The following is a 27,033-nucleotide window of genomic DNA, read 5'->3' as shown; positions in this document are numbered from 1 at the left end:
TACAGGCATGTGCCACCACACCCAGCTAATTTTGTATTTTTAGTAGAGACGGGGTTTCGCCATGCTGGTCAGGCTGGTCTCCAACTGCTGACCTCAGGTGATCCACCCACCTCAGCCTCCCAAAATGCTGGGATTACGGGCATGAGCCACCATGCCCAGCCTAGACCACATTTTGAGTAGCGTTGTTTCTAAGACTCCCCAGTGGGATTCAGCCCCAATAGCTCAAAGGGACTTTTGGCTTTCCTCTCACTCCCTTATACTGTTTGGATTTCTTGGGATCATATCCCAAATGAACTGGTCTTGCAACCAAATCTTTCTTTCAGAGTCTGTCTAGGGTGGGTGGGAGAATACAAACTATGACAACCCTCTCCTTAGGAAAAAGTATAGAGGGGTGGGTGCGGTGTCTCACGCCTATAATCCTAGCGCTTTAGGAGGCCAAGGTGGGTGGATCACAAGGTCAGGAGTTCAAGACCAGCCTGGCCAACATGGTGAAACCCCATCTCTACTAAAAATACAAAAAAATTAGACGGGCATGGTGGTGGGCACCTGCAACCCCAGCTACTCGGGAGGCTGGAGCAGGAGAATCGCTTGAACCCAGGAGGCGGAGATCTCAGTGAGCTGAGATGCACCACTGCACTCCAGCCTGGGTGACAGAGCGAGACTTAAAAAAAAAAAAAAAAAAGGAAAGGTACAGAGTTTTGATTACAAGTTTAGAGGTGGTAGGCCAGGCGTGGTGGCTCGTGCCTATAATCCTAGCACTTTGAGAGGCCAAGGCAGGCAGATTGCTTGAGCTCAGGAGTTCAAGACCAGCCTGGGCAACGTGGCGAAACCCTGTCTCTACAAAAAATACAGAAAATTAGCCAGGCATGCTGGCGAGTTCCTGTAGTGCCAGCTACTTGGGGGTGTGAAGTGAGAGAATCACTTGCACCTGAGAGGTGGAGACCGCAGTGAGCTAAGATTGTGCCACTGCACTCCAGTCTTGGCGACAGAGTGAGACCCTATCTCAAAAAAAAATAAAATAAAATAAAAATACTTTAGAGGGGGTATGAATTCCCTGGAATTTGCTCATTAGATTATAAGTGAAGATGACCAGGGTAAATGCCATTTGACCCAAGGTGCACTAAAATGTGATCCATCTAATGCAGATGCTGGCAACTTAATCTAACCATTAGCAGCTCATGGAGTTGACTGAATTCAGCCAGCTCTCCTTAGAAGTTATTTTCTTAGATCTGATTACTATGTTTTCATTCTTCCTGGTCTGCATTATTCTTACTTTGTGGAACATGGCAGTAAGCCTGGGACTCTTAAAGAGTCCCCGTCCTTGAAATCAGCAAAAAGAATATTATTGCGCATTCCTATTGGGCTCGTAAGATTTATTCCCAACCATACTGCTTTCTGGGTACCACTGTAGTGCCCTTGTAACCCTTAGATATTTTCTTGCTGTGTTCAACACAGAGCCTGGCATACTATAACTGTAGCTGGTTTCTCGCATTTCCTTCTGGATTCCACATGGCCCCCTATTCTATTTCATCCTTTTGGGAATGTGTAACCTTTGACACGTATATTCCTAAGCCCACTTGGGTGTCATCTGGAAACTTTATGGCATGCTCTAGTCTGTGACAATCAAGATAACCCTGATTATACCAGCTTCTAATCAACTACATAAAGAGGGTGAACACCAGGGTCACCAACACCTATTTCCCAACTACAGTGCACAGCAGCTTTTTAGCTTTGCCAACATTCGGGCCGGCACATGTGTTTGTGCATGATTTTTTGTCTCATGTACTATTGAATAAACGTCTTTGTACACAAATATGAATGTGGTTTTGTGGGTATGGGTGTAGGTGTGTAAGCAACTGGAGCTCAGGTCTGTCTTAAAGTTTGCATAATGAATGTTTAGTATTTGGCTTAAATTAGTCTCTGTGCCTTGTTAGCCTCAGCTTTCATTTGCCCTCAAATATCAGAGGAAGAATGAGTTCATTTTCCTTGAAGTTTATTGACTGTTACTGGTGGCAGAGCAAATTCCATAAATGAGCAGGTTCCATATGGAGCAAGTAGAAGGGGAGCTCTGAGTTGGTGAGGAAGGATGTGTGGAGTGGGGACTTGGAGTAAAGGATGGAAAGGTAGATCTCTCCTTTTTCCCTCCATTCCCATAAGGATATTGGATTAACAATGGGGGCTATCTGCTCAGCATTCCCTCTCCAAATTGGAGCCAGAAACGGGAAACAATGCAAATCAGAGGAGGAAACACCTCACAGCTCCTCTGTTTCTCCATCCAAGGGGATGCCAATATCCACGTTGTAGTCTACAGGCTCCCCAGAGCTCAGCCAGGGAATAGGGGTTCGATTGAAAGAAGGCCTGTTGGAGAGGTTCTGGTTGTAGAGGACCAGGGGTTCACTCAGCAAGGGCCCCAGGTCAAACTTGGGCATCTGGAAGGTCATGCGTTTGGAGGCCTTCTCATATCCACCATAGGGCATTGCCGTCCTGAGAAGGGAACACATTATTTAATTAAGAATCAGAATAAAAGAAACAGAGCCTTATCATGAGATGCTACCCTCTTTGAGAATAGGGAAGTCTGGGAATTCTAGTTTGGGATTGCATCTGTACTCTTTCTTCTTCCCTAGCATCCCATTTTGCCTTCCTGGTTAGCTTGTTTCCCCAAAGCTAATAATGAGAAAAGGACTCTAGTGTGTACTAAATAGAGACTCTTGGATAGCTGTGACCCAGACCAGCATTTCAGAGAAAGTGACCCCAAATACTATAGACCCAAGGGTCTGAGGTCACCTTACATGACAATGTAGAAAGGCCAGGTGCGGTGGCTCACACCTGTAATCCCAGCATTTTGGGAGGCCAATGTGGGCGGATCACTTGAGACCAGGAGTTTGAGACCAGCCTAGCCAGCATGGTGAAACATCATCTCTACTAAAAATACAAAAAAAAAAAAAAAATTAGCTGGGCATGGTGGTGCACACCTGTCATCCCAGCTACTCAGGTGGCTGAGGTATAAGAATTGCTTGAACCCAGGAGGTGGAGATTGCAGTGAGCCAAGATTGCACCACTGCACTCCAGCCTGGGTAACAGAGCAAGACTCTGTCTCAAAAAAAAAAAAAAAAAAAAAAATTACAATGTAGAGACCCCCTCCCTCCAACCCTAGTGGATAGTGGATGACCTGGCTGAGAGCAATTAATGTTGCCTGGAAAATCCAGGTTCCTTAGGACCAAATACAAGAGCACCTTTCTAGCTCTTCCCTATCCTTTCACACAGACCTCCTCTCCATGGGCTAGAGAAGCCTAATCCAAAAGAACAGATACTTAGGGCCATCTAAAGCAGGGTGGCCAGGCATGATGGCTCATGCCTGCAATCCCAGCACTTTGGGAGCCCGAGGCAGGCAGATCACCTGAGGTCAGGAGTTCGAGACCAGCCTGGCCAACATGGTGAAACCCCATCTCTACTAAAAATACAAAAATTAGCTGGGCGTGGTGGCATGCGCCTGTAATCCCAGCTACTAGGGAGACTGAGGCAGGAAAATCACTTGAACCCAGGAGGCAGAGGTTGCAGTGAGCCAAGATCATGCCACTGCACTCCAGCCTGGGCGACAAGAGCAAAACTGAATCTCAGTAAGTAAATAAATAAAGCAGGGTATAAGGAAATAGAATCATATTACAGGGAGAATAATGGCATCCTAACCTTGACTGGAAGACAGCCTCAACAGGCCTTCAGACATGTAAAATATTATTCCCATTTAACATTCAAAGCAACCCAGGCTCAGAGGTAGAGTGATTTCCCCATGCCTACACAGCTAATAGATGACCACTGAACTAGAATTCAAATCTACCTCCCAGCAAATTTTTCCTTCATCACACTGCTATGATGAAGCTGAGATAGAGTGAAAAGAGCAGGGCCTTTGATTAGCGCCCCCATATCCCTGCCATCTTTCCTTAACTGCCTTCTGAAACATTTGAATTAGTCTCCATCCTAATTAAAGACACAGTGCCTCACATTAGAATGCATCTGGTTCCTTCCTCACCACCCCTACCTGTTGAAGGACTTATATTTGGGAAGTTCAGCTTTGGCCCCATAGGCCAGCAGGTCAATGCCAAGTTCCACTTTTTGCTGGGGGTCAACCCCCATGGCTCGCTCCCATGGGGAAATATAGGTCTTGAACACAGTGATATGTTTTCCTTCTCCGCCTGCCTGGTCTCCTGGTAGCCATGAGAGAGAAAAGTCAGTCAAATAATAGCAGTTAGTAGCCAATGAAAGTTAATCCCACGTCCCTACACTAGGGAAATTGCAGGAGCCAGGGACTAAACATATAATATCCTGGTAATTGTATAAGGTTTGTGGCATAATGATAGTCTGTGGGCAGATCTGTGACTGAATCCAAAAAGCCAGGAAGGTAATGGAAAAACAAGGCTTCTGGGTAGAATAGACACATCTCTATATACTCCTGGACCCAGGGAATTCACCAAGATATTTATGATAAACTGATATTATTATATTTAATATTAAGATATTTAAACTGGGCTCCTCTGCTCCCCACACCCAGTGTAGACATCATTCCTGGGACAACTCTGCTCTAGGGACTAAACACATTACTCTTGGGTAGGTGTACTTGCCTGATCCTGTCTCACCAACCCCTGCTGTGCCAGCAGCTCCTCCTCTGCCAGCCTGGCCTGCAGGACCACCTGTACCCCCAGCTCCAGACCCAGAGCCCAGATGGTGCTGCTGATCAGATCCATACTGTCCTGCAGAGCCACTGCCCCCTGCCTGGCCGCCGCCTCTGCCGTTGCTCTTGCTGTAGGAGAATCCCTGAGCAGCTGTGCCCAGCTGTCCCCCCACTGTCGGAAGGAACTTCTGGAAGTGATCCTGAAAAGAAGACAAAGTGAGGGGAAGGTTAGCAATGGGTATGGAAAATATACAAAAACAGAAGTATGTTTAGGAAAGGCAGAAACAGTGTCTAACAAGAAGACCCTGAATTTTCTGAGATTTCCCCCTCCATTTGATGGGTAGTACATGGGCTGACTGACAGAATTAAACTCTTCTTTTTGTTGGTTTGATTTTTTTGTTGTTTTTTTGAGACAGAGTTTCACCCCTGTTGCCCAGGCTGGAGTGTAATGATATGATCTCGGCTCACTGCAACCTCCGCCTCCTGGGTTCAAGCAGTGCCCAGCCTCAGCCTCAGCCTCCCAAGTACCTGGGATTACAGGCATGCACCATCACACCTGGCTAATTTTGTATTTTTAGTAGAGACAGGGTTTCTCCACGTTGGTCAGGCTGGTCTCAAACTCCCGACCTCAGGGGATCCGCCTGCATCGGCCTCCCAAAGTGCTGGGATTACAGGCATGAGCCACCTCACCTGGCCTAAATTAAACTCTTCTTAAGAGGTAGGACCCCCTTGGCTCGTTTCCTCCAGTTATACCTAGGGTAAGGGCAGGGCATTCTCCATGCTCCCCTTTCTCATCCTTAACAAGTCAAAAAAGACCAAGATTCCTGCCCAACTTAAAAAAAAAAAATGAAAAAAAATATTTTGCTTTTTGAGACAGAATCTGGCTCTGTCACCCCAGGTTGGAGTGCAGTGGCACAATCTCAGCCCACTGCAACCTCCACCTCCCTGGCCCAGGCAATCCTCCCACCTCAGCCTCCCAAGTAGCTGGGACTACCAGCATGCCACCATACCCAGCTAAATTTTGTAATTTTTTTTCCTAGAGACAGGGTTTGCCATGTGCCCAGGCTGGTCTCAAACTCCTGGGCTCAAGTGATCCATCTGCCTCAGCCTCCCAAAGTGCTGAGATAACAGGCATGAGCTGTGCGCAGCCCCAACTAGAATTTGGGAGGATGGGGTTGCCATGGAGAACCCAGTCTTAATTACAAGGACTAGAGAAATTTCTGCCTCCTCCCTTCCTCAGCTTGTCCAACAGTCAGAACTCTCTTCTCTCTCCTTCTTTCTCTCCCTCTCTCCTCTTGGTGCCTGTTGGACCAGGACTTCCTGACTGAAACTGTAGCAGGTGGGGGGAAGGGTGGCCAAAAGGGCAACATTAGATTCAAACCCAAAGCCTAAAAATAACCCCACCAACTTCTTCAGGAGGCTCTCCTGGCCATCCCACCATGTACACCCCAATGCTCCACCCAGTGTAACCGGACCCAGGCAGAGAAGAGGGCTTTTGGCCTCCTAAAGTTAGATATGAGCAGCTCAGCACTTTTACTCTGCTCCTATATGAGGACCAATGACAGACACTTCTGCCCCCGGCCCCATGCAGGCATCTAATTCCACTCTCCCCCAGACACTTAGAGAAAGTGGAGAAGGAAGAAAGGAAATGGAGAAGGCCCCTCTTCCTCAGCTATACCATCCTGTGCCTGGCCTCTCTCCAGTCTCCTCTTTCTTTGGAGAAGGAGCCTGACTAGAATATATCTTGAAGGACAGTTTCAGTCTCACCTGGGGCTCCTTAGGGAATAGACTGACCCTTTAAATGAAAGAATGGCTTAAATGGGAGATGGCTGTAGAAACTCAATTAACTCTTTCTAGGGTTGCCAGATTTAGCAAATAATATACAGAATACCAATTAAATTTGAATTTCAGATGCACAACAAATATATATATATTTTTGAGACAGAGTCTCTGTCACCCAGGCTGGAGTGCAGTGGCATGAACATGGCTCATGTTCATGCAGCCTCTACCTCCCAGGCTCAAGCCATCCTCCCACCTCAGCCTCCAGAGTAGCTGGATTACAGGTGTGTGCCACCACACCCAGCTAACTTTTTAATTTTTTAATTTTTTGTAGAGACAGAGTCTTGCCATGTTGCCCACGCTGGTCTCCAACTCCTGGACTCAAGCAGTCCTCCTGCCTTGGCATCCCAAAGTGCTGGGATTACAGGTGTGAGGTATCACACTTGACCCAAATACTTTTTTAGTATAGATATGCCCCAAATGTTGCATGGGATTTACTTATACTAAAAAATTATTCATTTGCATCTGAAATTCAAATTTAAGTGGACATCCTGTATTTTTATTTTAATGTCCCAAATATTGCATGGGACATATTTAAAAAAGAATTCATTGTGCATTTGAAACTCAAATTTAATTGGGTATTCTGTATTTTAAAATTTCAATTTAATTATTTGCCTTATCTTCTTTCTTTTTTCTTTCTTTTTTTTTTTTTTTTTTTTGAGACAGAGTTTCACTCTTGTTGCCCAGGCTGGAGTGCAATGGCACAATCTGGGCTCACTGCAACTCCACCTCCTGGGTTCAAGTGATTCTCCTACCTCAGCCTCCTGAGTAGCTGGGATCACAGGCACCCACGACCATGCCCAGCTAATTTTTTGTATTTTTAGTAGAGATGGGGTTTCACCATGTTGGCCAGGCTGGTCTCAAGAGACCTCAGGTGATCCACCTGCCTCGGCCTCCCAAAGTGCTGGGATTACAGGTGTGAGAGCCACCATGCCCGGCTGCCTTATGTTCTTTCTAAAATATTTTTAAAACTTTATCTTTATGTCCCAAATATTGCATGGAGCATATTTTACTAAAAAATTATTCACTGTGTATCTCAACTTCAAAATACAAGACAAGACTGCCCCACTGGGCATCCTGTGTTTTATCTGGCAACCTATCTTTAACACTTACCCTTACTAGGAAGGAATTTTCTCCCTAAGGGTGTGGTATTCTCCAATCCTTCAGTGGCTCTTTGATGGAAACTGGGTTTCAGAGGTGGGCTGTAACTCACCCTGGAGCTGCTGAGGGCTCAATATATCTGGGGGTTTAACAAATTTATAAATTTCCAGGGAGGGGATGTTGACTGCATTTTGGAGGCTCAGGGCCTACTAACAAGCTGTCAGAACAGGCACCAGGCTTTGAGACGGTGATAAAGTTTCAGACTCACCATTGAGCTGTCAGAGAAAACATCAGGGTGGTTCTCATAAATAAACTTCTCCACCCTCATCTGCCGCAGTTTGAACATCTTGGAGCCCCGGTTGGTAAGCAGCGACAGTTCCTCCAACATCACATCCCTTGGGACACTGATCTTTTTGCCCAGGTTCAAGCCTGAGCCCTCCTGTCCACCTTTCAGGGAGGCAAAGAAGAATCAAGGGAAAGAGGAAAGTAGGGTTTTCTGGGCTCAGAATGCAGACCTCATCCACAACTAAGTGTGAATGTGTGTCCTGGCAGAGATCATTTAGGGGAACAAATGCTGTCTAGTTTGTGAGGGACTTTGATTTCCTGGGACTTGGAGAGAATGCATGGGAACTGGGGTGCATTGTGGAGATAATGGGAATACTAGAGTGGAGAGGCCAATGGGGTAAAAGAGGCATGGGCATGGGGTACAGAGCAAAAGGAGTAAAGGAACATCATAGATGGAGGCCATTGGAGAAAGCATGGCATCAGGAAAAGCCCAGAGGCCCATCTTATGTGGAGTGTAAATACAGATGCCATACATATACATATTTTTTATTTTTTATTATTATTTTTTATTGTTTTGAGACAGAGTCCTGCTCTGTCACCCAGGCTAGAGTGCAATAGCGTGATCTCAGCTCACTGCAGCCTCCGTCTCCCAGGTTCAAGCAATTCTCCTGCCTCAACCTCTTGGGTCGCTGGGATTGCAGGCCCGCACCACCATCCCTGGCTAATTTTTATATTTTTTGGTAGAGACGGGGTTTCACCATGTTGGCCAGGCTGCTCTCAAACTCCTGAGCTCAACTGACCTACCAGCCACGGCCTCCCAAAATGCTGGGATTACAGGCGTGAGTCACGACGCCCAGCCTACATTTTTATTTATTTTATTTTACTTTTGAGACAGAGTTTGTTTGTTTGTTTGTTTTTTTGTCAGAGACTTGCTCTGTCACCCAGACTGAAGTGCAATGGTGCGATCTCAGCTCACTGTAGCCTCCATTTCCTGGGTTCAAGTGATTCTCCTGCGTCAGTCTCCCAAGTAGCCGGGATTACAGGCACTCGGCACCATGCCCAGGTAATTTTTCTATTTTTGTAGAGACAGGGTTTCACCATGTTGGCTGGGCTGGTCTTCAACTTCTGACTTTAGGTGATCGGCCCACCTCAGCCTCCCAAAGTGCTGGGATTTCAGGCATGAGCCACCACGTCCGGCCTTTTTTTTTTTTTTAATGGAGATGAGGTCTCATTATGTTGTCCAGGCTGGTCTTGAACTCCTGAGCTCAAGTGATCCTCTCACCTCAGCCTCCCAAAGTGCTGGAATTACAGGTGTGAGACACAGCTCCAGCCCTATTTGTATTATTTATATTGAGACAGAGTCTCACTCTGACACCCAGGCTGGAGTGTAGTGTCGCAATCACAGCTCACGGCAGCCTCCAACTCCCAGGTTCAAGCGATCGTCCCACCTCAGCCTCTGGAGTAGCTGGGACTCTAGATGCATGCCACTATACCTGGCTAATTTTTGTACTTTTGTAGAGACGAGGTTTCACCATGTGCCCAGGCCAGTCTCAAATCTCTGAGTTCAAGCGATCCACCAGCCTTGACCTCTCAAAGTTCTGTGATTACAGGCGTGAGCCACTGTACCTGGCCCAGACTTCTGTCTTAACTACTTTCCCTTTTCTTTCCCTCAGTGAGCTCTGGCTCCAAAGAGTCTCTAAGTATTGAAGAGCTCTTCACATGCATGCACCCTGCTCATCCCCAGGAAACATGCCTGTGCAGTTTTCCATTTTAAGTACTTACATAAGCTCCCTAGCTCTGGGGAAAGAAGTAAGGGAAATTAACCACTTATTGAGACCTGAGTCTGTGCCAGTCTCCATTATATTTTCTTCCTCAAATATACCTCACTGACTCATGGGTCCTGTGGTCCTGGACCTGTGCAGGGTAACATGGCAGGGTATTGTCTCAGATTATGAAGTAAAAAGGGTAGAAGGTGTTGAATCTTTTCTCTCTTTCTCCCTACCCTTCTTACCCTTCCCTCTCCCACTCTCCATCACCCGCCTTCCCACCAGTTAATTTCTCTTGTCTGTTCACCCTAAGATATATATTTCTGGGACTCTTGGGTTAGGGATGCTCTTAAGAAGTCCCACACTAGGTAGATGCAAACGTGTCCTACCTCCAGTGAGTTCCATGATCAACTTGCTGGATTTCCTCTTCTTATTAGGGGCCGGGGTTCCTGAGAGCGGCATTGTGGAGGTGGATTCAGCCTGGATAGGGTGGGAAGGAGGACTTGGAGGATGGACAGGGACTGGGAAGAGTGAGTGTCTGTAGGAGACCACTACTTCTTAACCTGGGTTTAAGGGCTTGAGGGGACAAAAAAATATATTTTTTTCTTTTTTAGAGACAGGATCTCACTCTGTCACCCAGGCTGGAGTGCAATGGCACAAAAACATATTTTTTTCTTTTTTAGAGACAGGATTGTACTCTGTCGCCCAGGCTGGAGCACAATGGCACGATCATGCCTCACTACAGCCTCAACCTCCCTGGGCTCAGGTGATCTGCCAACTTCAGCCTCCCGAGTAGCTGGGACTATAGGTGTGCATCACCATGCCTGGCTAATTTTTTTTTTTTTTTTTTTGTAGAAATGAGGTTTTGCCACGTTGCCCAGGCTGGCCTCAAACTCCTGGGCTCAAGCAGTCCTCCTGCCTCCCAAAGTGCTGAGATTACAGGGGCGAGCCACTTCGCCTGATCCAGATTTTCAAAGAAGTATGTATTTCCCCAAAAGGTGAAAACTAGCGCTTTAGGGCTTCTCTTTTCCTGGGATGCAGGACAGGAAGTATAGATGCACACCAGCCCCTATTGTCTACCAACTTGTTGTGAGCTGTTTTTTATAGAGTCAGTGCAAGAATTAGGAACATAGCTAGGGGTGGGGAGTGTTTTTTTTTTTTTTAAAAAAAACAAACAATAATACAGGCAGGGCAATGCACCCAGGTTTCATCAACTTGGCATGATTTGAAGTTTTTATTTGCATTGGGATATCAGACTGGGACTGTGATTCCAGGCTCTGGTCTCTCTTCAGTCTTCCCCCAGTCCCCAGGAGGACAGAGAAATGTTCTGCCAGGGTTGAAGAGATTCAGCCAAAAACACTCTCCATAGGAAGGAGAGGTTGTTGATCCTTCATCAGGCCAGCTGGAACATGGCCTGGGAAGTCATGGCCCTGCTCCTGCAATCACTCCCGCCACAGACCCCAGAGTGGGGCAGGTGTGGAATTGGGAAGGGTAGGGAGCATCCAAATCCCGACACATGTAAATTCAGCAATATCATAGCAGTGGGGAATTGGGGTGGGGCAGAAACATAGTAATAGGATCTGGCAATGGAAAGGGACAAACTGGGATAAGATAGACTCCAGTCCCTTCTTAAGAGAAGTTGGCACTCAGTGAAATGCTGTCCTCTTCTAAGTCCTGTCTCACAAAAATACATCTGCAACTCTACTGACTTAGTGGGGTCTCCCTTCCCATTCTTCCAGTGCCTCCCCCGACATCTCCATTCCCCCCAAACTCCTGGGCCCCCTCCTTCCAACTGGACAGCTGGGAGCTGAGCATAGATGAGGAGAGGGGAGACTCCCCCAGGATCAAGAATCACAATTGTAGACACAGAAATAGAAGTCAACAGAGTGGGCTCCAACCTTTCTAACGATAGAGCTGCAGACTTACCGGCTGCTCAGGCGGTGGTCAGCTCTCCCTGGGGTCCAGCAGCTTTGCAGGACTGAGCTGCTGTGACCGGAGAACACGAGCTGGGCAGGCGTGGGGGCAGCACTGGCAGTGGGGGAGGGAAGTTAGTTATTAATAGAGATGATGAGTGCAAGCAGCTCAAATGGCACAGGGGGTACTGAGACCCTGAAACCAAGATCCCTCCCTCTTTGCCTAGAGGCTCAGGAAGGAGGGAAAAGGCCTTTGGGATTCCCCCACTGAACTGTCTGAGCCAGGAATCAGTCTGCCCAGGGACTCCCCTTCACATTGCACCTAGAGCCTGAGATCCAAACAAGCACTTAGGTAGAAACTGAAGACTGAGAGGGAGACAGGAAGTAGACAGCAAGTATTGGATAGGAATTCAGTCAGAGAGAGAGTCTGGGGAACATGCCCTGAGGGCCACACAGAGCCAATCCAGGGCCGAGTAGAGAGACCTGTGGGTGTATTTGGGGCAGGAAGGGCTTAAAGCTCTATGTTTGGGGACAAAAAGGGAAGTCTTCACAATGGAACTGCTCTTTTAAAGTTCCTGGATAGCAAACCCAGTACCTCCTACAAAGGAATTATGTGGGGAATACTTGACAATTATTCTGTCTGCCTCACTCTATTCTTTCCTCTTGAGCTCTGGCAGTTTTAAGAAAAGGCAAATACTTGGATCTGCCTTTTTTTTTCTTTTTTTTTTTTTTGAGATGGAGTTTCACTCTTGTTGCCCAGGCTGGAGTGCAATGGTGCGATCTCGGCTTACTGCAACCTCCACCTCCCGGGTTCAAGCGATTCTCCTGCCTCAGCCTACTGAGTAGCTGGGATTATAGGTGTCTGCCACCATGCCCAGCTAATATTTGTATTTTTAGTAGAGATGGGGTTTCACTACGTTGACCAGGCTGGTCTCAAACTCCTGACCTCAGGTGATCCACCCACCTCGGCCTCGCAAAGTGCTAGAATTACAGGTGTGAGCCACCGCCAGGATCTAGTCTCTAAGGAGTTATTCTCTAGCCACCACGCCCAGCCAGGATCTGCCTTTTAACCTCCATTTGCTGTTGAGGTGCTCAGTTCAACCTGCTGAGTGGGATAGACATCAATTTCTCCATGAGAAGCACATATAGGCTCTCTGAGGTTTCTATGTGATATTTCCTTCAAAGGGAGCACATACCACATAGGATCTGGACTGTGCCATTTGTACTGTTCCAGCAGAGTTTCTGGGCAGGGTCACAAGCTTCAGAGCCCCCCTTGGGGAAAGCCTATCATTTGCCCAGCTCCGTCTTCAGTAGCTGCATGATCTTCCTCCACCTTCTGCTTAGATTCTGGAACCAGCTGTGGCAGCACTTCTGCTGCAGCCACTACCACCCTGTTGCTGCTACCTGAGGAAGTGGCTTTGTTTATTTATTTGAGACAGGGTCTCACTCTGTTGCCTGTGCTGAAGTGCAGTGGCACAATTTGGGCTCACTGCAACCTCAGCCTCCACAGGCTCAGGTAATCTTTCGACCTCAGCCTCCCAGGTAGCCAGGGCTGCTGGTACATGCCACCACACCCAGCTAATTTTCATATGTTTTGTAGAGACAGGGTTTTGCTATGTTGCCCAGGCTGGTCTTAAACTCCTGGGCTCAAGCAATCCTCCTGTCTTAGACTCCCAAAGTGCTAGGATTACAGGCATCAGCCACTGTGCCTAGCTGGCTTTTTAAAAAATTATTTATTTATTTTAGAGATGGGGTCTCACTATGTTGCCCAGGCTGGACTCAAACACCTGGGCACAAGTGATCCTGCTACCTCAGCCTCTGAGTAGCTGGGACTACAGGTACACCAGGAACTGGCTTTTGTAGCTTCCTTTGTCCCTTTCTGCACTCTTTACTCTTCCTGACCATGTCCTTTTTCCATCCTGTGGAGACCCTAAAAGGTATCCCCTCCCAGTTGGCTTCTGCCCAGGCCAGTTATGCCTCCAGACCCCTCATCTTTTGTCTTCCTCCATCCCCTCCCAACCCAAGGAAAAAAATTAGAAGAAAAAATAGGCCGGGCACGTTGGCTCATGCCTGTAATCCCAGCACTTTAGGAGGCTGAGGTGGGCGGATCACTTGAGGTCAGGAGTTCAAGACCAGCCTGGCCAACACAGTGAAACCCCAGCTCTACTAAAAATACAAAAATTAGGCCGGGCGCGGTGGCTCAAGCCTGTAATCCCAGCACTTTGGGAGGCTGAGACGGGCGGATCACGAGGTCAGGAGATCGAGATCATCCTGGCTAACACGGTGAAACCCCGTCTCTACTAAAAAATACAAAAAACTAGCTGGGCGAGGTGGCTGGTGCCTGTAGTCCCAGCTACTCCGGAGGCTGAGGCAGGAGAATGGCGTGAACCCGAGAGGAGGAGCTTGCAGTGAGCTGAGATCCGGCCACTGCACTCCAGCCTGGGTGACAGAGCAAGACTCCGTCTCAAAAAAAAAAAAAATACAAAAATTTGCCAGGCATGGTGGCGCGTGCCTGTAATCCCAGCTACCCGGGAGTCTGAGGCAGGAGAATCACTTGAACCCAGGAAGCAGAGGTTGCAGTGAGCTGAAATTGCACCCACTGCACTCCAGCCTGGGCCACAGAGGGAGACTCCATCTCAAAAAAAAAAAAAAGAAGAAGAAGAAGAAATATAAATAGCGAAAGGTGACTTCATCATCACAACCACCCTCACCCTCAAAACCAAAAACAAACTGAAAGTTTGATCTCCTTCAACTGAGTACCCTAAACGACTGAGTGGGTGAAGACAGGCTATTTAGCCTATGGTCTCTGAGATCTTTCTTTGGAATTAGGAGACAGTGCACTTGGGAGAGTCTGCAGCCTGGGTCTGATTATTGGCACAAACATGCCCTCTGCTGGCAGAATAGGAGCAATGGCACTTTCCTTCTCTGAAGTCTTTAATTCTCACCTACCTCTAATGCCCTCCCTTCTTTAGTAGTCTCAATTCACCTTTCTTCTTCCCTCTCCCATCCCGCGTTCCCCTCCAGCTGTTGCTTTCTCTCCATTTAATTCCCAGAGACTGTTTAATATGGTTGCTTCCTCTAAGGAGCAAGGAAATATTGATGGCAAAGGGCTCAGAGGGCCTTTCCAACTTCTCCGAGTTTTGTGAACTGAGGCCTTGCCTAGAAAGTATGAGGCAAGGGAAGGAAAGGGGAGAACTTGGATGAAGACTATGGGGAGAGGGAACCAAGAAGAGTGATGGAGGTGGCTAAATCAGAGCAGGACAGAATTGGTAGAAAAGAGCAAAAGAACTGGGAACAAAGGGCAAAAGGGTGAAAAATGGGAGGACAGGAATAGAGACAGATCAGAAATCAGATCGGGGAATGGGTTAAAGAAGATCAAGGAGAGATCAGGATTTAGGTATAAAACTAGAAGATAACAGCAACAGAAGGTATGGGGCATAAATTTATTCTTGTGCACAAACCAAAGTATTGTGACTCACACCCAACAAGCAAAGGAAAATTATCACTTTCCAGATTAAACGGCAAACGTAGCTGATGGTGGTCTTGGTGAGAAGGGAGTCCACACTCCTCTAAGGATCAGAGATCAGGACCGGAAGCTGAAAAGAAGCAAGAGCTGGGGTTTTGAGGGATGGGGTGGTACTGAAAAGAGGTTTCTGGGTGTTTCTCTGCTCTTTCCCAGGTAGTCATGGCAAGCTGTAGAAGACACACTGAAGGACAGACTCAAGGAAAGTCACACAGACACCAACTGTTCTTCCAACACTCAGCACACACCCTCACACCTCCCTTCTGCCATTATCCCCTTCCATTCTAACAAATACATTCTTCTCCCTCAAATTTTTTTTCCAATTCCCTTCTCACACACAGTTGGTTTTTTGTTACCCAACTTTACTTTTTCCCAATATGGCATTGTCCCTCACCATACTTCTGTCTGTGGCTCAATCATTTAAACTCATTTCTGCCATGCTTCTGGTTTCAGCCTCACTCTCCACACTCTGACTCTCTTCTCCTTTCTCTCAAGCTCATGAGGCAATGAAGCCAATGATCTGTTCATTCTCATAGGGAATTTTCTTTTTTTTCATTTCCTGGGTACTGGTTTGCTCAGCACTGGCCTCTCAAGTTGCTAACTTTCTGAAATCCTGAGGAATAGAATTATTTGTTCTATTCCTGGTCTAGCTGATATAACTCAGCCCATGCAAACTTTCCTGGCCCTTCAGTCTTTTCATGCTCCATAACTTTCACAAGATGCTGGACACCTGCTACAGACATTGGTCTCTAAGGAGTTATTCTCTAGCGAATCTCTTTCTCCCACTCAACTCCATGTGGGGATATCTGACCCTTCTATCAGTACAACAATAAGACTCAGATTGGGTCTTTATTTTGACCTCCTCTCTTACTCATGCCTCAGACGGAAGAGCACATCTGTGCGCGCACACACACACAGGCCTAGGTATATGCCAGCCAAGCTTGGGAAAGCAGAGTGGGGGGTGAGGGTGGCTTAGGGCAAACAACGGTCAGTTCAGTCCCTTTGCTGTGTGCCTGGTGGTGAGCTTCTTGCTTAAGGTCCCAGTGGTCACTTCTGCTCTGTTTACTTCTCACTGAACATTAAAATGAGGCCCACGGAGAAAAGCACAAATGTCAAGGAAGAGAGATCTGTGGAGGAACACGGGTGGAGAAGCCTGGAAATAAAGACAGAGATCCAGGCAAGGAAATGCAGAGACAAAGAGAGGCAAAGATACCAAAGCAGACATAGTTGGTAGGAAAGCGGCAGGGAGGTAGAGAGTGAGGAGGAAGGTGGGGGACGGGGACATCAACTTGGAAACTATCTCTGGCATGAGGCAATTTAGCTTCCAGATGCCAGTGACAGGGGGTGGGATAGGGTAGGAGAAGCAACTTTAGGAACTGGATGTTCCACCTCTCCTTGGTCCTGGGACCTGTGCCTGCTCACTGGTGCCCTGCCCCAGGCCTCCACACATGAGCCTGCAATCCTGTTCTGGTGGCTGAGAATCGGGGCCTGGCTACCTGGAAACCACAGGAGCTGGGAGAAACCCCAAGGCCCCTGGGAGACTCTGGAGGAGGGGCTGGGCTAGGAACAGGGGCTGAGGCCAGCTCTGTTCTCCAGATGGGCTCATCCAGTGTAGTGGCTGCTCGCGGGGCAAGCACAGTGGGAACCAGGGGTTCTGCAGTGGGCTGGGGCGCCGGAGTGGAAAACCGGCGAATCTCCTGGACTCGGGCAGTTTTGGGGGGCCCTGAGGCGGTAGGGCCAGGAGTCGGGGGAACCTCATCAAAACAGAACATGGCAGTTTTAAGTTGATAGGGCTGATGCCGCATAAAATCTAGAGCCTTGATGCCCTGCTTGGGTGTTGCCCGAGGCCCCTGGGATTGGGCCTTAGGGAGAGTTCGGGCCGCCTGCGGGAAAAAGGGAGAGAGCAGTGGGTTGTAAGCAATAGGAGGTGGGGCACGGATGTTGGGTGAATATTTCCAGGAAGGGGGCAGAGACGGGGTAGGAGAAGGACTTCTAGGCCGAGGGCCAAGACCAGGACCAGGTGTACCTTCCACCACATACCTGTCCGCACGGCTCTGCCGCTTAGCAAATAGCTCCCCACCCCTGCCCTGCAGCCTTGGTGGCTCAGGGATTACAGCTGAAGAGACTGCCCCATTCACGAGCCCATCAAGGAGCCCTCGAGATGGGGGCTTAGGAGCCACTGGGGGTGGAGTCTTAGGAGTCATAGGGGGCGGGGTCTTGGGAGCCATTGGAGGAGGGGTCTTAGGTGTCACGGGAGGCAGGGTCTTGTAACTCTTGGCCCCTACTGGCTGCATGAAGTTGCAGGCTTCAGCCCCGAGGCTCAGAGCATCCTCCTCAGGACCAGATTCTGCACCCCCGGCCCGGGGCTTTTCATCCAGGTTCTGTACCAGCGATAGCAGCTCGGGGTTGGGCGAGTTCTTCGTCTCCTCTTTTCCCGGCCGGAACATCTGCTTCCGGGTCCCCCGGCGCCGGGCCTCCTGCAGGATACCCGTGCGGGCAGCTGGCACAGAGATGCGCTGCTCCCGAGCGCTGGGGGGCTCAGGAGCCCCTGGGCCTGGGGCAGGCATCTCTGGGCGCACAGAGGGTCGCAAAGGCGCAGATAGGAAGATAGAAGCTGTGGAGGTCATGGCAGCTGCGCTAGGAGGAGCGGGGGGCTCTGGGGTTCCGCCTGGAGTGACAGGCCGACTGGGGGCTGGGATGTACAGGGAGCTGGTGGCTGTCACAGGGCCCGAGGTGCGTGAGGCGCTGGGGGAACCAGAGACTGGTGCGTGACTGGGAACCCCTGACGTGAAGCTGGGCAGAGGGGTGGGCCCCTGCGGAGAAGACAAGAAGGGGGGTGGGGCGGGGCTGAGGCCCCCCAGGCTGTCGTTGGCCCTCCTGGGGGCTAAAGGCCGGAAAATAACCGAGGTGGTAGTTGGCCGCTGCCCTTGTAGGCCCGGGGTAAAGGGCCTAGCTGACCGGTTAAAGATGTTTGGAGTTGGGGTCGGGGCTCCACCACCTGGTTGGAAGGGTCTGGGGCTGGCTACAGTGGCCGGCAAGGGGCTGGGTGGGAGCACAGCCGCCTCTGGGGGAGCACTCTGGGCCCGAGGTGGTGACCGCAGGCCCTCCCCGTTGAGCATGGCTGCTGGTTCGGCCCGCACCAGTTCCTGGGTGCTGGAGTCTGCGCGCTGGCGCTGCTGTTCAAAGAGCTGTACCCCTCGCCCAGAGACCTCACTCAGCTGCCCTCCCAGGCCAGAGCCCTGGCCCTCTGATGCTCTTGAGCCCGCCCTGGCAAGCTCCATGTCCAGATAGGGACTGTCCCAGTCAGATTGATTGGTGAGGCTGCGGGCGTCGGAGAAGGCTTCTTCGTCCAGCTCCGACTCACTCGTGGGGGGAACGCCGTCCTCCTCCTCCTCAGCGCCCGTCCCAGCAGCAGCCCCGAAGCTCACCAGAGTGTACTTCTTGGCTCTCTGCCGCCGTTTCTTAAACATAAGCACCCCTTTGGAGTGGGGGTTGGGGGCTGCAGTGAGCAGGGATGCAATTGTCCTGCATTTGGTCTTGGCCTCTTTTATGCTTTTCTCTTGGAGGCTCTCTGCACGTTGCAGTTCTGGGGAGGCCAAGAAGTAAAATGGTCAATGGGTCTTCCCAGCCTCTTCTAGTCCTGTTCCCCAAGGCTTTCACCTCCCATCCCAGCAAGCTCCCTCTTGCACTGGCCCGACCCACAATGTCCCCTGTGACAAAGTCCTCTGACTTAGGGGCAGAGTGGAGGGTGAAAGGTGAAACCAAGGACAGTTAAAGATAAGGCAAAGTCCAGTTGACTGCCCTGACACTGCTCTGACCACAGCCCTTCCATCCCATCTTACTGCTATTCTGCTCCTATCTTCCAAGAGATGTGCTCTTATCCACCCCACACACATTCCTCACCTACCTCCCATTCCTGACTGGCAATGGGAAGGGGAGGAGAAAGATGTGTCACTCTCCATGGCAGACAGGGAGAGAAGCAGGTCCCAGGGAGAGGAAAGATGAGAAGGAACACTTTCCACCCACCATAGGGACCACGTTAGGAGGCTTCTCATGAAGCTTACGACTCATCCTCTCCGCTACCCCTTACCCCTATGATATGGACACAAAGAACCCTTAGCAATGAGGATCTTCATTCACAATTCCACCCCCCTCATGCAATCCACATCATACACATTCACAGAAATAACTCCTACCACACAACACTTCAACAAGAATAGCCGTCTAGTGAAAGTCAACTGTAGGCGTACTTTCTCCTATTTACTTTTCTCTCTCATTCACATATACCCCAGCTTACATACAGCTCCATTCACATACATATATGTAAATACACGTGCCCATGTAAAAACACCATCACTCAAATACATTCATACACCTACATGCTCTAGGTGGCCCTTCATCCCAGAGACCTCCCTGCAGAAACCCTGTTACTAACAGTGTAGACAGAATTCTAAAGTTTATCTCGGCCTTCCAACTGCCAAGGCAGTCGTCTGGGCTTCACACCTCTGCTACTCACAGTCAGGGGTAGTCTCCATCCAAGACGCAGGAGAAGTCAGGGTAATGTTCTCCAAGGCAACACTCCAAATCTTTAGGATACCTCAAGGTCACCAGCTAAATATATTATTTCCCCCAAGCTGGGGATGGTAGTGGGGTGGGCTTCTTTGGGGGTCAGAACTGTCTCTACGTAGAGAGCTCAGGCAGCCACTGCCATCCAGGCACACAAGGACAATGTGCTAAAGGGAACGAGGGCAGGGCTTTCCATGCCATGTGGGGCCTGGGTAGGTGGGGCCAGGAAATGGGAGAGGCTGCCCTGCTGCGAGGACCCCGCCTTGCACATGGATACTCTCTGGTCCATGGTCCCCAGTTCCTCCTGAAAAATTATTGAAATTCCATCTACTTTCCACTCAAGGTACCACGCTCCTTTGTAATGAGCTCCTTTGTAATGAGCGTGGTACCTTGAGTGGAAAGTAGATGGAATTTTTTTCATTTTTGTCATTCCTGTCATCCCAGCGTTTATACCTCAGAATAGTGCTGTGGATGAGACAACAGGCCCTGGAGTCAGAGTTCAGTTCAGGGTTTTGGTTCTTGGGAGAGTTACCTCACCTCATTAAAGTTCGGTTTCCTCATCTGTAAACGAGGGTAGACAATGGCTACCTCATAGGATTGCTATAAGGATTAACTGAGATAATATAGTAAATTTAGCACTTAACACAGTGTGAAGGCCCACTGTAACCATTACTATTAAAGCCTTCTTGACACTATACTTTCTTTATATGGACACTTTCTTGTTCACACATATCTTGTCCCACGACTCACACATACATGCCTTCATGTATTCATAATGTACTCATACACACTCTGTTCCCATGAGTTTTCTACAGCTCTTGTGGTCACAAACCCCTTTGACATGTGATCATAGCATCACTGAGAAAGGGTCAGTGAAACTCTCCTGAGAAAAGGAGGAAGAGAACAGCAAAAAGGAAGGAACAAGAGAGTAAGACCTTTCCCAAAGACTGCCCTTCCTAAACTGTTGACATCTTCCCCTCCATTCTAGACCCCAGACTCTCATAGATATGGGAGGGTAGTACCTGCATAGAATGAGTCTTGGAGCTCAGGAACTGGGTCTGGGGCTTTGTCGTAGCTGACTTGGCTGAGGGGCTCTTGGCTGATGGGCTCAAAGGTCTCCATGCTGAGAAAGGCTGTGTTGGCTGGAGCAGGACCAGCTTGAGCCACCCCCCACGCCTTTTAAAGCCCCTTTGTCTTGTCCCCAGAGCTGGCAGCTGAATGAGCTCACTGTGCTATTTTTGGAACCTGGCCCTCTCCCTTCTCTGGGCTGCCCCACAAGTGCCGGTGTGATGGACGTGGGCACCTGCTTTCCCTTCCCCCAACCCACCCCAGCAGACAATGAGGTCTGCTTGACTAAAAATACCTCTGAGCCAGTAGCTACAGTCTCATCCAGCATTATGGGAAGGGAGGGGGAGATAAGTGGAGAATTGAGGAAAGCATGGGATCCTAGGCACACATCTGGAATTCCTAGGATATTGGACACTCAGGGATGTCAGACTCTCAACTCTCATGTCCTTAGCCTCCACTCCAAACTGAGAGATACAAAGTTCTAAGGATCAGGAATCAAAATGGTGGAGGAAAGGAAAGAAGTATAACTAGAGAGGGAATCCTGAGATTTCGAAGGTAACAAGAACGGTCTCTGTGGGAAAGGCACAGGAGGCATAGAGTAGGGAGAAAGTTTACCCTTAGACCTTGTTCTGTCACTCACATCAAAAATAGCAAAGAGCCTGAGATAAGTGGAATGGGCTTTTTCTGCCCAGGCCAACATTCTTGCCTGAGATAAGGAGCCAAAGCCAAAGCTCCCTCCCTCTGCCACTTCCCCGGGATCTCATGATCGTCCCATAGCCTCTCAGTCCCCAGGAATCCTAACGGAACTTGCAAATGTCAAAGGTACCTGCAATTAACACTATAAACAACCCCTTGGCGGGGCAGTGGCTCATGCCTGTAATCCCAGCACTTTGGGAGGCTGAGGCAGGTGGATCACGAGGTCAGGAGTTCAAGACCAGCCTGGCCAACATAGTGAAACCCCGTCTCTACTAAAAATACAAAAAATTAGCCAGGCATGGTGGCAGGCACCTTTAATCCCAGCTACTCAGGAGGCTGAGGCAGAAGGATCGCCTGAACCCAGGAGGCAGAGGTTGCAGTGAGCCAAGATTGCACTCCAGTCTGGGTAACAGTGCAAGACTCTGCCTCAAAAAGAAAAAAAAAGAAGAAGAAAAAAAAAGAACCCCTGTAGCTTTGACCCACTTTTATTTATTAATTTTTATTATTTATTTATTTATTTTTAAGACAGGGTCTTGGTCTGTTGCTCATGCTGGAGTGCAGTGGTGCAAACATGGCTCACTGCAGCCTAAACCTCCCAGGCTCAAGCAATCCTCCGGCCTCAGCCTCCCAAGTACCTGGGACCATAGACATGTGCCACCGTGCTTGGCTAATTTTTAAATTTTTATTGGAGACAAAGACTCACGATGTTGTCCAGACTGGTCTCAAACTTCTGGCTTCTGCCAGGAGCAGTGGCTCACACCTGTAATCCCAGCACTTTGGGAGGCCGAGGCAGGCAGATCACCTGAGGTCAGGAGTTTGAGACCAGCCTGACCAATATGGTAAAACCCCGTCTCTACTAAAAATACAAAAAATTAGCCAGGTGTGGTAGCAGGTGCCCGTAACCCCAGCTACTCAGGAGGCTGAGGCAGGAGAATTGCTTGAACCTGGGAGGTGGAGGTTGCAGTGAGCCAAGATCACGCCATTGCATTCCAGCCTAGGCACAAGAGCCATACTCCCATCTAAAAAAAAAAAAAAAAAAAAAAAAAAAAGAAAACAAACTCCTGGGTTCATGCTATCCTCCTACCTCAGCCTCCCAGAGTGCTGGGATTACAGGTATGAGCCACCTTGCCCAGCCTTCAACCTGCTTTTAAATACTCCCCTGTCTTGTGTCTGTACTCTGCTTTCACCCCATCATGACACACAATAACAGTTATCACCACCACCAAACCCTTCATCTATTTGTGTCTCTTTCCAATTTCCCTACTTACCCTGTTCCTTGGTTGAACTGAATCACCTTACCCTTTTGCCACATTGGTTCAAACAGCAAAAATAATGGGGGTCATGAGAGTAATTATGCTCCCCTTCTACTCATACTCTTCTCCTCCTGTCCCCAAGACTGTATCCAAGGGGCCCAAGGTAGGGAGAATGTATGGCTATAGAAGGGTAGATTTAAGGCTCAGATTTAAGGATCCTGGCTGGGGAAAAGGGATTCAGGCACTCACTGGCTTGCTTGGCCTTCTGGGTGTAGGTGGTAGTAAGATCTTCTGCCACCGGGTGGGGAACAGGCCCCACCATAGGGATGAGATGAGGACCAGGCCGGAGGGGGCCATGGGGTAACAGCAGAGCCTCAGCTGGGGGTGGCTGAAGGGCTGCCCCATCCTCCCAAGACGGGGAGCTCACACGGCTGTCACCCTGGCTGGAAGGGCCAGGGATAGTAGGTACTGGCTCTGCAGGGCTGTCAGACAGGTAGACCTCATCAGGTGGGGCACCCGGAGGGGTGGGCCTTGTGGGGCCTCGGCGGCGAGGTCGGCGAGGCTTCTCCTGCGTGGCAGGACCATCAGCATCACTGTCAGTCTCTCCGTAGTAAGCCTCACTATCAGGAGGTGAACGAAGACTCCCAGGCTGAAGAGGCTGAGGAACTGGAGCACCAGGGGGCTCAGGACTCAGTGGAGATAAGGGTGACAGCACCTGAAGCTCATGGGGAGATGGAGATTGCACAGGACCCTCGTCTGCTACCCTGGATAGGAAAGATGACAGAGCTTGAGAGATGGGCTAGGTACTGACAGCTTGAGAGGTCTGGAAGGGATAGAGGGAAGAAGTAAGGGAGAGAGAAGGCTGTCATACAGTTGGAATGGGTGAGACGGGAAGAGTGAAGATATGAAGACAAACTGGGAGGCAAATGTGCTTAAAGGGCTGTAAGTGGAAATAGGCTTAGAGGAAGATGTAATGAGGAGACAGGCCAGGGGTTGAAGTAGGCCCATCAGTCAAATACCCACTGACATCCCCATCCCTTAATTGCAGATACATTCAAGCCCTCTGGGAGGCAGACACAAACCATCTACACTCCAGCAGAAATGCACGAGCAGAAATAGGTACCTGTTAGTTGCTAAAGCCAGGCCAGTGAGACACAGAGCTGAGACAGGCAATGGGAGTCCTGGATTAGGGGAAGAGAAGAGGAGGGAGGTCCATACCGCTGCACAGTGAGGACAAGCTGATTTCCTGAGGCATCGATGAGGCTCATGGCACTGGCATGGGAGAGGTTGGTGCAAGAGACCCCATTGATTGCCAAGAGCTGGTCCTTCTCTCGGAGTCCTGCTCTGCCAGCCTGGCTCCGTCTTCGAATCTGAGATGTTGAAGGAGACATTGTAGGTAAGAGAGGGCTCCAAAGGGAATAGAATGAAAGGAAAAGACAGGAAGGACCCATAGGAAGGGATTTTACTTTGTAGGGTAAGAAAGGTGTGGAGATGCATGGAAGTGGCTGCAGTTGAAGTGGTCTGTCTAGAGGGAAGAAAGTATACAGATTGGAGAAAGAAATACACCATATAGTGGGAAATAGGGTAACCACTGAATGAAAGAGGCTTGGGAAGAACCACATGGGGTAGGTACTAGAAATGGTGGTTACTGGCTGGGCGCAGTGGCTCACACCTGTAAGCCACTTTGGGAGGCCTAGGTGGGTGGATCACTTGAGGTCAGGAGTTCAAGACCAGCCTGGCCAACGGGTGAAACCCTGTTTCTACTAAAAATACAAAAATCAGCCGGCCGTGGTGGCGGGCACATGTAGTCCCAGATACTTGGGAGGCTGAGGCAGAAGAATCACTTGAACCCAGGAAGCAGAAGTTGCAGTGAGCCAAGATCACATCACTGCACTCCAGCCTGGGCAATAGAGTAAGACTGTGGCAAAAAGAAAAAAAAAACGAAAAGGAATGTTGGTTATCTCCATAAGCTTTTTCTTCAAAGGCAGTATCTATATTGGCCGGTAATTCTCTACTAGGCCTTGGAACCCCAGGTGCCATTACACAGTCAAGATTTTAGAACAGTACTCCAGGTTGGAGGGAGTCCAGTGGGATTCTGGGAGATTGTGATTATTTGGGTATATGTGTGCCATGTGTACACACAAATGTATGTATGCCAAAGTAATAATAGTAGTAGTGGCTACCATTTATTGAGTTTTTACTAAGTGTTGGGCACTGTGCTACATGTATTATTGCATTTAATCCTTAGAATGGTTCCATGAAGTAGGTACAAGTACTATTATTACCCACATTTTACAGTTCGGAAAACTAAGCCTGTGGGGTGAAACCAAAAGGGTAATGACTTCGTCTGTGAAGCCAGATCTTGCCATAACCCTCCTAGCACCTAAAAACGTCTTGCCTAGTGAGAGAAAGGATCTGACCTAGGGAAAGAGCACTGAAGGCATGGGCAGAGCAGGGTGAGCCAGGGTAGGACTGGGCTGGGCTAGGCTGTACGAGGCAGTTTCAGTTCATCACGTATCAGTTTAGTCAGAGATAAATTAGAACCTTCCCTGTATTTCTGGAGTTTGGAGTAGAGGCACATACTCAAGAGAACAAACACTGGATGACCAGAGCTGGGCCTCTGATACCACAGTGCTGCAGGGAACTAAAACAGAGTCTTTCTTTTTCCTCTGCTCCCTGAAAACCAAGAATTCTGTTTTCTAATAGACCCCCCACAAGAAGCCTGTGGTCAGACGCTACTCCCACTATGAGACTTGAGCATGCTTCCCTTCCCACTACCCACCCCATCTTCACAGCCTCCCACCCCCCCAAACCCCACCATATGCCACCACACATCTCTTCCCAGGAACCCTTGGGTTCCATTTCCCTGAAGCCTCATTTCAGGGGCTCTCCCTTACCTTAGACACCTGTAAGGGTTTCCTCTGCTCGGCCCCCCCCTGAAGTCGGAAGCCCCAGGGGGCTCCCCCTGATAGTGTGACCAGCACCTCCTCCTCAGCACCCATCACTCAGCTTGGCCTATGGCCCCCGGAGTTGGAACAGTGTCTCAGGGAGAGAAGTTGAAGTGCTCGAACCCCGTCCGGCCTTCCTGTCCGGCTGTCCTGCTCCTGCTGCCCCAGGCCTCCCCCCCACACCACACACCACAGGCAGGCAACTTGGCCCTGGGATCATTACAGTCCAGCACACGTGTCCCATCAATCGCAGATGTGCTCAAAATAGATGCTGCTTGCACTCCCCTCCCTCCCCCATCTGTGCTAGTCCTAGAGCTAATTATAGTACAAACTTCTGCCCTCCATGTTCCCCATTCTCCTGCATGGGCCTTTTATTCAGGACTAATACAAACTCTCTAGGCTCTATAACCAATGTACACCCTTTCAGGAACTGTGCCTTCTCTAATAGGACCATGGGCTAATCTCAACTGCTTTCCTCCAAAGACCATTTCAAAGTGGCAGCAGCAGGGGCTTCAATTCCATAGCCGGCAAAGAATGGCTGGGCTTGCTCCAAGATCCCAGGAAAGAATGCACCCTCGCTATATAAATTTATCTGTTAATTAAAATGCTGGGCCAGGCATGGTGGCTCACACCTATAATCCTAGCACTTTGGGAGGCCAAGGTGGGTGGATTTCTTTTTTTTTTTTTTTTTTTTTTTTTTTTTTTTTTTTTTGAGACGGAGTCTCGCTCTGTCGCCCAGGCTGGAGTGCAGTGGCCAGATCTCAGCTCACTGCAAGCTCCGCCTCCCGGGTTCCCGCCATTCTCCTGCCTCAGCCTCCCGAGTAGCTGGGACCACAGGCGCCGCCACCTCGCCCGGCTAATTTTTTGTGTTTTTAGTAGAGACGGGGTTTCGCCGTGTTAGCCAGGATGGTCTCGATCTCCTGACCTTGTGATCCGCCCGTCTCGGCCTCCCAAAGTGCTGGGATTACAGGCTTGAGCCACCGCGCCCGGCCGGATTTCTTGAGTTCAGGAATTTGAGATCAGCCTGGACAACATGGTGAGATGTGCCCTATCTCTATTTTTTTATTATTAAAAAATGTTAAAAACAAAACAAAACAAGAGGCCGGGTGTGGTGGCTCACGCCTGTAATCCCAGCACTTTGGGAGCCAAGGCGGGCGGATCACGAGGTCAGGAGATGAAGACCATCCTGGCTAACATGGTGAAACCCTGTCTCTACTAAAAATACAAAAAATTAGCTGGGCGTGGTGGCAGGTGCCTGTAGTCCCGGCTACTCAGGAGGCAGAGGCAGGAGAATGGCGTGAACCCGGGAGGCGGAGCTTGTGGTGAGCCAATATCGTGCCACTGCACTCCTGGGTGACAGAGCGAGACTCCGTCTCAAAAAAAAAAATTAATTAATTAAAAAACTATAA

At 49.3% G+C, this 27,033-nt stretch overlaps 4 protein-coding genes across 6 annotated transcripts in view; 2 read left to right on the top strand and 2 right to left on the bottom strand.

Moving 5' to 3' along the window:
• The window catches only part of CHCHD1 (coiled-coil-helix-coiled-coil-helix domain containing 1), a 191,658-nt gene that overhangs the window by 118,418 nt on the left and 46,207 nt on the right, over positions 1-27,033 (top strand). Inside the window, exon 1 of one of the 2 annotated variants that reach the window (XM_050803582.1) lies at positions 17,937-17,940. The exons of the other annotated variant lie outside the window; for it this stretch is intronic. The gene's annotated coding sequence lies outside the window, so the exon portion shown is untranslated. Of the gene's footprint in view, positions 1-17,936; positions 17,941-27,033 lie in introns of those variants that run through there. 2 annotated transcript variants of the gene reach the window in all.
• FAM149B1 (family with sequence similarity 149 member B1) overlaps positions 1-27,033 on the top strand; it is a 519,129-nt gene that overhangs the window by 472,322 nt on the left and 19,774 nt on the right. The gene's annotated exons all lie outside the window — the stretch shown is intronic.
• Positions 1,977-11,943, bottom strand: MYOZ1 (myozenin 1). Its single transcript, XM_050803517.1, has 6 exons — positions 11,584-11,943; positions 10,047-10,137; positions 7,875-8,053; positions 4,617-4,866; positions 4,037-4,202; positions 1,977-2,484 (listed from the first exon to the last, which is right to left on the bottom strand). Exons 2-6 carry the CDS (start codon positions 10,117-10,119, stop codon positions 2,253-2,255), a joined length of 900 nt encoding a protein of 299 aa, XP_050659474.1. The 5' UTR covers positions 10,120-10,137; positions 11,584-11,943; the 3' UTR covers positions 1,977-2,252.
• On the bottom strand, positions 15,634-26,226 carry SYNPO2L (synaptopodin 2 like). 2 transcript variants are annotated; one of them, XM_050803415.1, is made up of 4 exons: positions 25,574-26,226; positions 23,895-24,046; positions 22,926-23,440; positions 15,634-18,679 (listed from the first exon to the last, which is right to left on the bottom strand). In XM_050803415.1, exons 1-4 carry the CDS (start codon positions 25,676-25,678, stop codon positions 16,512-16,514), a joined length of 2,940 nt encoding a protein of 979 aa, XP_050659372.1. In that variant the 5' UTR covers positions 25,679-26,226; the 3' UTR covers positions 15,634-16,511. The 2 variants fall into 2 exon arrangements, with proteins under 2 accessions (XP_050659372.1, XP_050659373.1); XM_050803416.1 differs by lacking the exons at positions 23,895-24,046; positions 25,574-26,226 and having other exon boundaries at positions 20,682-23,042.

The sequence above is a fragment of the Macaca thibetana genome, chromosome 9 (assembly GCF_024542745.1).
Source record: "Macaca thibetana thibetana isolate TM-01 chromosome 9, ASM2454274v1, whole genome shotgun sequence".
Classification (NCBI taxonomy): Eukaryota; Metazoa; Chordata; class Mammalia; order Primates; family Cercopithecidae; genus Macaca; species Macaca thibetana.
Note: the sequence above shows the minus strand (reverse complement) of the source record. Positions and strands in the feature narration are given on the sequence as shown.